This window comes from Salvelinus alpinus, chromosome 5 (genome assembly GCF_045679555.1).
Source record: "Salvelinus alpinus chromosome 5, SLU_Salpinus.1, whole genome shotgun sequence".
Taxonomy (NCBI): Eukaryota; Metazoa; Chordata; class Actinopteri; order Salmoniformes; family Salmonidae; genus Salvelinus; species Salvelinus alpinus.
In genome coordinates, this window is record NC_092090.1 from 39,436,976 (window position 1) to 39,447,971 (window position 10,996).

General features: G+C 41.0%; 1 protein-coding gene across 1 annotated transcript; it reads left to right on the forward strand.

Moving 5' to 3' along the window:
• Window positions 1–3,741: 3,741 nt before the first annotated feature.
• Window positions 3,742–10,182, forward strand: rhcga (Rh family, C glycoprotein a). The gene is made up of 11 exons (XM_071401802.1): window positions 3,742–4,050; window positions 4,846–5,038; window positions 6,235–6,385; window positions 6,578–6,725; window positions 6,912–7,078; window positions 7,376–7,513; window positions 7,776–7,912; window positions 8,235–8,359; window positions 8,478–8,551; window positions 8,803–8,888; window positions 9,117–10,182. The coding sequence occupies exons 1-11, from the start codon at window positions 3,825–3,827 to the stop codon at window positions 9,154–9,156; spliced, it is 1,485 nt and encodes a 494-aa protein (XP_071257903.1). The 5' UTR covers window positions 3,742–3,824; the 3' UTR covers window positions 9,157–10,182.
• The last annotated feature ends 814 nt before the right edge of the window (window positions 10,183–10,996 follow it).

Sequence of the window (10,996 nt, forward strand, 5' to 3'; positions counted from 1 at the left end):
ATCACTTCTGTAAGTAAATCTCTGCTACTACTTTAGGTTACAATATGAATGGAATAGTGGTCATACAATATCATACAACTTAATCCAAGATGGCGTAGCAGTCGGATGTGTGTTTGTCTTGTCCCGTCTTGTCCCATGTAAATAGTCGGAGTTGGAGCTTGGAACCAACAAATTTGGACAGATTGGACAGATTTCCACCGGCAGATTTCCACCGGTTGAATGTCAGATTTCCACCGGCAGATTTCCACCGGTTGAATGTCCTTTGCTCGTGTTCTTGGCCCAAGCAAGTCTCTTCTTCTTATTGGTGTCCTATAGTAGTGCTTTTATTTTTTTTACAGAAATTTGATCATGAAGGCCTGATTCACACAGTCTCCTCGGAACAGTTGATGTTGAGATGTGTCTGTTACTTGAACTCTGTGAAGCATTTATTTGGGCTGCAATTTCTGAGGCTGGTAACTCTAATTAACTTATCCTCTGCAGCAGAGGTAACTCAGGGTCTTCCTTTCCTGTGGCGGCCCTCATGAGAGACAGTTTCATCATAGCACTTGATGGTTTTTGCGACTGCACAATTTTCATAGTTCTTAAAATTTTCCGGATTGACTGACCTTCATGTCTTAAAGTAATGAAGGACTGTCGTTTCTCTTTGCCTATTTGAGCTGTTCTTGCTATTGATGGGTTCGGATTTCTAAACTTTACATATTGTTAATAATCACTTATACTAGAGACATGAGGAGTGCCTTAGTCTGGTTTATACACCAGAAGTTAATGGGTATCTGTAGGAGGAATGTATATGGTTGGGTCAGGAGGAGCCAGGGGGCTTTGGGAGGTGCTGAGTAGAGGAGAGGCAATCACATAATTGCGGTCACTGATAATGGTTGAGAGCCGTGGATTAGTGAGGAAGGGAGTTGAGGTCAGATAAGGTCACATTAAGGGAGAAGGAACAGTTTATTGCCCACATCACTTAATCACTTAACGTCCTGCCTAGTAATAAAGATGTAATATTTAGAGGGAAGGAGGAGACTCCTCCCAAATTGGGGTATATATACTACCACTGGTGGAAATATGTTTTTGTCTTATGCAGCTGTATGACTCAATGGGTGAAAAAACTTGGTTTAAGCTTTACTAATCGTCCGTGTGTTTTACTCGGTTCATTTAGAACCTAACACCATAATATGGACTTGGTCTTTTACCAAATAGAGTTATCTTCTGTGTACTACCCCTACCTTGTCACAACACAACTGATTTGTTCAAAAACATTAAGAAGGAAAAAATTCCACAAATTACATTTTAAAACTTCTTCTTAATAGGGGGCGCTGTTTTCACTTTGGGAAAAAATCGGGCCCAAATTAAACGGCCTCGTACTCTGTTCTAGATCATACGATATGCATATTATTATTACTATTGGATAGAAAACACTCTGAAGTTTCTAAAACTGTTTGAATTACATCTGTGAGTAAAACAGAACTCATTTGGCAGCAAACTTCCAAACAGGAAGTGAAAATTCTGAAAATGGGTCTCTGTGTAAGGCCTTGCCTATTCAATTGCCTTGTATTTATGGATCTGTATGCACTTCATACGCCTTCCACTAGATGTCAACAGGCAGTAGAATGTTGAATGAGGTGTCTAGCCTGATGTGGGACCGAATGAGAGCTTTTGGAGTGACAGGTCCGCCATATTGGCAGTATTTTGCTGCGCACCTGGGAGCACCATATCATTTTCTGCAATGCGTTAGGTAGACACGACGAAATGCTCCGTCTGGGACGTTATTGGATACATATGAGAAAAACATCATAAAGATGGATTTTCAACTGAGTTTGACCAGTTTATATTCGACTTTTATTATGACTTTTGGAATTTTTCGTTCCATGCGCCAAGCGTTCATGGACACGTGAGCACCATTATGCTAGCCAAAGTTGCTAATTCGACAGAAGAAATGGACATTCTAAAACAAAACAACGATTTATTGTGGAACTAGGACTCCTTGCACTGCATTCTGATGAAAGATCATCAAAGGTAAGAGAATATTTATGATGTTATTTCGTATTTTTGTGGAATATGTTGACTCCAACATGGCGGAGAATGGCTGAGCGCTGTCTCAGATTATTGCATGCTGTGCTTTGTACTAAAGTTATTTTTTTAAATCTAACACAGCGGTTGCATTAAGAACAAGTGTATCTTTCATTTGCTGTACAACATGTATTTTTCAGCAAAGTTTATGATGAGTTTTTTAGTTAGATTACGTTGCTGTGTAAAATTTCTCCGGACAATTTGGTGTTATTTGTGACGATGGCTGCGTTGTAAAACCCAGATTTGTAGCTATAAATATGCACATTTTCGAACAAAACATAAATGTATTGTATAACATGATGTCATAAGACTGTCATCTGATGAAGTTGTTCAAAGGTTAGTGATTAATTTTATCTCTATTTGTGGGTTTTGTGAAAGCTATGTTTGCGGTGAAAAAATGGCGTTGTGTGTTTGGCTATTGTGGTGAGTTAACATAAATATATGTTGTGTTTTCGCTGTAAAACACTTAAAAAATCGGAAATATTGGCTGGATTCACAAGATGTTTATCTTTCATTTGCTGTACAACATGTATTTTTCATAAATGTTTTATGATGAGTATTTATGTATTTCACGTTGCTCTCTGTAATTATTCTGGCTGTTTTGGTGCCATTTATGATCATGGCACCAATGTAAAACCAGGATTTGTAGCTATAAATATGCACATTTTCGAACAAAACATAAATGTATTGTATAACATGATGTTATAAGACTGTCATCTGATGAAGTTGTTCAAAGGTTAGTGATTCATTTTATCTCTATTTGTGGGTTTTGTGAAAGCTATGTTTGCGGTGAAAAAATGGCATTGTGTGTTTGGCTATTGTGGTGAGCTAACATAAATATATATTGTGTTTTCGCTGTAAAACGTTTTAAAAATCGGAAATGTTGGCTGGATTCACAAGATGTTTATCTTTCATTTGCTGTATTGGACTTGTGATTTCATGAAATTATATCGTATGATATCCCTGTGGCGCTAGGCTAGGCTATGCTAGTCAGCTTTTCTGATGAGGATGATCCCGGATCCGGGAGGGTGATTAAGTAGAGGATTTATTAACAAAGCACACCTGTTAATTGAAATTCATTCCAGTTGAGTATGCAAGCTGTCATCAAGGCAAATGGTGGCTACTTTGAAGAATCTCAAATATAAAATATATTTTGAATTGTTTAACACTTTTTTGGTTACCAGACAACTCCATATGTGTTATTTCATAGTTTTGATGTCTTCACTATTATACTACAATGCAGAAAATAGTACAAATAAAGAAAAACCCTGGAATGAGTAGGTGTGTCCAAACTTTTGACTGGTACTGTATATGTCTTACCCGGTTGTACAGTACAATAGCATACAAATTGGATGACTTAACTTATCATACATCTTGGAGGATGTATAGTATTATACTTCTTTCTCTGAGACCAGGTTGCTTGTTGCCCAGTAACAACAAAGGAGATCTCCTCTAACAACAAAAAATGGCAACCAAATGTATTTTTTTCAGGTTTTCCTCTAACCCCTCTTATGCAACATCAAATGCACGGGACTCTCTGCTGCTTTGTGCCAGATGTCATCTATCAAGGTGCCAGAGGGCAGGAAGGGGGAGGGAGGGTTTGGCGCTGGGTAGGGCAACAGCTGGCTCACACTGAGGACACACCTCTCTTTGGTCCATATATACCTGTGCTGATACAGCCTGTAGTTTCAGGGTCACAGCCACACTCAGGGCACGTCAAAGAGCATCACTGTCTCAGTACTTACTCAGCCACCACCATGGGGAATTGCATCCAGGGATGCAAAGACTACTTCTCTCGGCAAAAGAACACCAACATCCGTCTTACACTGCCGGTAGTCTGCTTCGTCTGGCAGATCGCCATGATCATCCTCTTCGGAGTCTTCATCCGCTACGACGAGGAGTCGGACACACACTGGGTAGAGACCAAGGCCCATGAGAACATCACCAGTGACATAGAGAATGACTTCTACTTCAGATACCCCAGTAAGTACATTCATAATCACTGGACTGCCTGGTGCATCGTTTAGGTTGACAATATACAGTAAATGTATGATTCATGGTTTCATCTTCATTGAAATGATAAAGAATCAGGTTATTAATAAAAAGCATGCTTGCTGTTTGATCAGATGACAACCTTTGATCTCTAGGATGTTTGACAATTTCCCCTGTGAAATCCCCTGGACAACGATCTCAGTCTCAGTTATTTTGAAAGCATCTATTCGTTAGTGGACAAATGCAGTGGCAGTCCAAATTTGCCTCTCTAACTTCTCTAACTTGGGTTAAAACTACATATTCTCTTTACCAAATGTAGGTCAGTGGTTATTTCCAATTTGTCTGATTCTAGCTTGGTTTATACCAGCTTCTGATGGTGCATCTTTGCTGATAGCCAGGCTGAATGAGTGACAAGTTAAGTTCACTTGTGATGTTATGTGGCATCTGTTTCCTCTTGTAATATGATGTGTTTGGATTTATCAGAGATTATTTCCCAGCTGTAGCTCTGGCGTGTAAACTGATAGGGTGTGTATCATAAACATTCTAATCTGATGATGACATATCCAGTTGAACATGTTGAGTTAACTGCTTTAAAACTTTGACCAAATGGTACAGAACATCAGGACTGATTTTTATCAAAAACTATGCAACTACTGAGAGCCTCTTGCATTGGATGCAATATTATGTTGCATTAACTAATAGGATTTATTTCACACTTTGAATAATTATCTCACTCTCCACCTCTCTCTTTCTCTCTCATTCTCCTTCTAACCCTCCTCTCTCCAGGCTTCCAGGATGTCCATGTGATGATCTTTGTGGGTTTCGGGTTCCTCATGACTTTCTTGAAGAGGTACAGCTTCGGCGCAGTCGGCTTCAACTTCCTCATTGCCTCCTTCGGCCTGCAGTGGGCTCTGCTCATGCAAGGCTGGTTCCACTCTCTAGATCCTCAGACAGGAAAGATCTTCATCGGTGTTGAAAGGTATGCAACCGCACTGATGTGCATCTATGAGGCTGCAATTTGTTCAGTAATTAGAGTGAGAACTGATGAGGTATGCACACACATAGGAGAGGGGAGGGGAGGAGGCTTAATCAGTGAGTTGCTACTCATACTGAAACAATGGCAGAATGGTTATTTTTTATTTTACCTTTATTTAACTAGGCAAGTCAGTTAAGAACAAATTATTATTTGCAATGATGGCCTAGGAACAGTGGGTTAACTGCCTTGTTCAGGAGCAGAATGACAGATTTGTACCATGTCAGCTCGGGGATTTGATCTTGCAACGTTTCGGTTACTAGTCCAACGCTCTAACCACTATGCTACCCTGCCTCCCCTACCCTGCCCCTATTGGAGCAATAGACTGTACCATAGACTCTCTTAGGGTTAAGCAAGCTGTCACCATGGGTTAAGCAGTGATGGGTTAAACCAGGTATGGGCAACTGGCGGCCCGAGGGCATCATATTATTATTATTTAAACTGGGGGGGGACTCAGTCGGGGTCTCAACTTACTATTGAGTGTTAGAATAATAGAATAAACTAAGTGCAATTTCAAAATGTGGTTGTGCATCAGCAGTCACTCAATTAGCCCATGTCAGCTACATTTGTTTTTAGATTGGTGAGTTAGTCTAGTGGTCAGCTATCTAAGCATGATCGTATTACCGATCAGTGTGGGGCCCATTGATGCAAATATTTGACTCCACCCCATGACAAAATGTGTAGAATTGCAGCAAACTTGCTTTAGAACAGCAACATATTCTCTACGTCCCATGCCAAAATGTGCTGTTTTGCAGGAAATGAACTTTGAAATGTAAATGTTTTCTCTTCACTGTCACGAGGGGGTTCACCCCATCAAAGTTGCCCATCCCTGGGTTCAACTGATGGATGGGTTCTTGTTCTGAGAATCTCAATAACAAGAGGCGGGGAGGTTGTAATCATTTAGGTTGACTTCATCACAAATATCATTATCCTTGAGACTTATCTCCTGTGGTATTCATCTTGAAGGGCAGACTATCATTCCTCTCATAGATGAGAGAAAGACCTGAAGGAGGATTACCTGAAGGAGGATTACTTACTGATCTAGTCATTCAGGTTTTACTACTGTATACATGACTGACTCTCACATGACTCTCCAGTAATAATCTGTCTCCACCCCACCCACCTGTGTCTTCTATCTGCAGTCTGATCAATGCTGACTTCTGTGTGGCGGGCTGTCTCATAGCCTACGGGGCAGTGCTGGGCAAAGTCAGCCCGGTCCAGCTGTTGGTTATGACCCTGTTTGGTGTCACTCTGTTCGCTGTGGAAGAGTACATCATTCTGAACTTACTTCATGTGAGTCCCATCAAGCACTCTCTGGGCGTACAACTATTAAATTAAACACACTGTATTAGCCATGGTTGGATTCATTTAATTCCCCCTATAACCCTGATATAGTAACTTATTTATCTAACCTCAATGGCCTGCAGCCACATAATCACATGGTTTGGTACACCTGGTAACAAATGACTGTTTCTGTACCCACAGGCTAGGGATGCCGGTGGCTCCATGGTTATTCACACCTTTGGAGGTTATTATGGTCTGGCCATCTCCCGGGTCCTTTACCGACCTAATTTACACCAGAGCAAGCGTATGCAGGGCTCTGTGTACCACTCCGATACCTTCGCCATGATCGGTGAGTTAGTTGTCCATTGCATAAACATATGAATGGTTCTGATTTGCTCTGTGTGGGTTTCACTCCCTCTGGTGATGGTGACCTATCTTTAGTTTGTAGAAGTTTTCTGCCATGGCACTGTTCCTGTTCTGAAGTATGAGTGATGATCGGTGTGTCTTAACTGTGTTGTCCCTTCTCTCTCCTCAGGCACAATGTTCCTGTGGATGTTTTGGCCCAGTTTCAACTCGGCCATTACTGACCATGGAGACGGCCAGCACAGGGCAGTCATCAACACCTACCTGTGCCTAGCCTCCACTGTCCTCACCACAGTGGCCATCTCCAGCCTCTCCCAGAAGACTGGCAAGCTCGACATGGCAAGGAACCGTGTGTGTGTGTGTGTGTGTGTGTGTGTGTGTGTGTGTGTGTGTGTGTGTGTGTGTGTGTGTGTGTGTGTGTGTGTGTGTGTGTGTGTGTGTGTGTGTGTGTGTGTGTGTGTGTGTGTGTGTGTGTGTGTGTGTGTGCTTGGACGTACACATGTGTGACATTCTCTGTAACTGTGTATTTGTGACACTAACTGACAACCTCTCAGTCTACATAATCTTCCTCTGCACTCATCTTGTTGACTGACAAGTTTTCGAGTGTCATGACTGGTGCTCTCTCTTGCTTAACAGGTGCATATCCAGAATTCCACCCTGGCGGGGGGTGTTGCCTTGGGGACAGCGGCTGAGTTTATGATCTCTCCCTACGGCGCTCTGATCGTGGGCTTCTTCTGCGGCATAATCTCTACCATGGGCTACATCTTCATTTCTGTGAGTCTCACCCCTGGCCTCTCACAGCTTGAAGCTACAATGTCTTGTTTTGTAGGCTTAGTAGGTTCTGTCCAAAGAAAGTCATGACAACTCTTACAACTCTTATTTACTTCTTATGAATGATGTTGAGCCACAAAAAAAAGGTATAGCACTCTAAATGGCTGCCTAATCTTTATTGGGCAGATTCCTTTGCCATAAACGGTAATACCTTATTTGGGTGTGTTGCGGGTGTGTTGTTAAACCTTTCCCCGTCTCCTCCCAGCCCTTCTTGGAGAAGACACTGAAGATTCAGGACACGTGTGGAGTACACAACCTGCATGCCATGCCTGGGGTGATTGGCGGGATAGTTGGAGCCATCACTGCTGCAGCTGCCAGCGAGTCAGTCTACGGAAAGCAGGGGTGAGTCCGGAGACCCGAGAGGGCCTAAGGCTACACAGCCAAACCACATGAACCTGAACATGTATCCTTGTTACCAGACAATCAGAACACATATTCCCCCACAACCTCTCATCAACCAATCATATCACACAGTTACTGTATGTCACAGGACATATCTTAAACGATTAATGTCATTTTACACCAAACAAATTATGTCACAGTCCCAGTTTAGACTATCATAATCTGACAGTTAGTTGGAAATATACAGAGTCATTAGAAGACTCAACATCAAGACTAAATATGGGACACAATCTGATTCTGTACATTGTTCTTTTCCGTCCAGGTTGATCAACACGTTTGACTTCACTGGAGACTTTAAGGACAGAACCGTGTTAACTCAGGGTGGATACCAGGCCGCTGGCATGTGTGTGTCCATTGTTTTTGGGGTTGTAGGCGGAGCTATAGTCGGTGAGTTTGGCCGGCCATGGGCATATAAAGGGTGACCTAGAGGTGACATGGGTGGTATAGGGGGGGATGTACTTGAAGGAAAGGGACTGAAGTTAAACGCTATCTCCTCTGTTCACAGGTTCCATCCTGAAGTTACCCATTTGGGGTGATCCTGCTGATGAGAACTGTTTCGATGATGAGGTGTACTGGGAGGTAAGGGAACCAGCCACTCATCACCTGCTGTTCACAATACAACCGCTGGGTGGTGCCATTGTCTTTGATTTAGTCTCACGTGAAGCGCTACAGACCACCTTTGAGATCTACATCTGAATTTTTATGACTAAATGGCGAAAAAAAAGATAAACTATAGTAGTCAATAAAACTATTGCATTACATTGACCACACTGAAGACATTTCACACAAGTATGACAATAAAACCTAAATCACCTATGATTTCTTCACAGCTCCCTGATGAAGAGGAGGAGCATCAGGAGAGCATCCCTCCCATTCTGGAGTACAACAACCACATGATCCACAAGCAGCAAGAGCTGTAAGTCCATTCAGCATGCTCTGTTTGACCATATCACAAAACTAGTTTGTGATTTGTTGAAGTTATAATCAAGGATTAGTTTTGAATACAGTACTTGTTTATAGATAATCCAATCTTTTCTCAAACCATTATGTTCTCTGTTGATTGTAATGACTAATCATTCCACAGGATAGAGCAGTGTAGGAAAAAATGTGTGTTTCACTTTCTGGGATGTTTTGCTCCTAACAGATCTGAGTCCAACTTCTCTGTGGAACACTGTGAAAGCTAAATACAGAGGTGTGAGGACACCACCACCCAAACATGTCCTGCTGGACCATGGAATTACCACGGAAATCCAACAGACAACTGCACTCCCCTTAAATGAAGACACCTATACAAGGCACATTAAAACATGCTTTCTTGCATCTTATGTTAAGGTCATTACCTACATTTGAAGCCATTAGATACTATACGTGCCTTCACCCCTCCCCCCACCACCCACACCATTAGATCACATACACTTCCGAGATGGTTATGCACTGGCACGGAACACTGTGTCCTGAATTCTGGTAAAATGCTGATCTATTGAAAGGACCTCAGAGATCTGCACTTAATCCACATGATGTATGTCTAACTATAACCTACCACACAAATGGCCAATAGAGCTTTTCCTGAGCATTGGTATACTGTGTAATATATATATATATATATAAAATAATCACACACTGTGAAATCTTTGATCACAACCACTGAATTGAATGAGGATGAGGAAAGGATTTTTCATGAAATTACTTTGACCAATCCTCATTCTGTGGACTTGTATGTTGTACATTTTCTTCCCATTTTCTTTTCAGAGAAAATTGTATTTTAATATAGCTGGTGCATATGTAAAGAGGACAGTAGTTTACTTTTAGTTCAAAGTGAATATTTTGTCTCGAGTGCTCTGAAAAAGCCCAAAATGGTTTTGCTCTATTTTCACAATGCAGGAGTACCCTTTGAGTCCCCAATGTGATCATTTTCTTTGTTTGGGATAAAGATTTAAAGTATTTAACCAAAGAGTTAGTGTTGAGGTGTAGAAGTACATTTAAACTTTACTTGAACCTTTTTGGTGACATGATGTATTTAAACAGCTTTTAAAGCTTTGTACATGCAAACACATTTTCATCACTATCTCTAATGATTGAATGTATCCCCTGCCTTCTGAGATGCCCTCTATGTCTTCCACCTCTTAATTATGTTTTTACTGTACTGTTAAAATCATGTTTATTTAAATGTTGCTACTCATGTAACTTAACAAATAAAATGTGATGTTAGATATACTGTTTGCCTCTTCTCCTTGATAGCTCCACAGTCATGTAAGATGAATGTTAGGATGTGTATATCTGATGTCATGCTCAGTGTGAATGAGAAGATACTGTACACAAGATGTACATACAGACCAGCATGATCAACATGTACTGGGGGGCCTTTTGAATGTCCACCACTATGGTGAGGTAATGAAGGGCTAAAATCAATGACCTGCTATCCTTTTAAAAGGCAAATGCAGTCAGCAATTTCGGAGAGGGGAAACGCTTTTCATTGCATACAAAATTACTTTTTCGCAGCAGATTAGGAAAATTAACGTAGCACGTTAGGAGACTGAGGTTAAGGTTAAGAAGAAGGATTTGGGTCAGAGCTAGCAGGAACTAACCTGCTACGGAAATCGCTTTCTATGGAAGTGCCGTGAAATGTGTCCCCCTTTTGGAGAGACTACTACTATGGGGCCTACACCATGTGACCATGTCTGTTTGAGGATGATGAATTATTTGATGATTGTTTGAAAGTCATGGTAAGTCTTCTATTTCAATTCAGTAATATTATTGAAATTGTTTTGAATATATGAATCATGTATGAATCATGTTACACCTACAGTCAGTAACATGATGCTTTGGGACAGATTACAACTAAGGAGAGTTTGAAAGGAGTTTTATTATATAAGTTGCCTCTGAAATTGATCTAATGTCTGTATATATTTGCACATTTAAACGTGACTAACTGGCATTTTCATGTATTTTCTAGAGGCTTAATACAGCAGCTGTATTTTAACTTTGATAAAACAGTTTTTTAGTCTAAAGCCACTAAACCCAAAA

Coding starts and splice junctions, on each gene's coding strand:
- rhcga (XM_071401802.1), top strand. CDS start 3,825: ATGGGGAATTGCATCCAGGGATGCAAAGACTACTTCTCTCGGCAAAAG. Junction 4,051..4,845: donor CTTCTACTTCAGATACCCCA/GTAAGTACATTC, acceptor TCCTCTCTCCAG/GCTTCCAGGATGTCCATGTG. Junction 6,386..6,577: donor TCATTCTGAACTTACTTCAT/GTGAGTCCCATC, acceptor CTGTACCCACAG/GCTAGGGATGCCGGTGGCTC.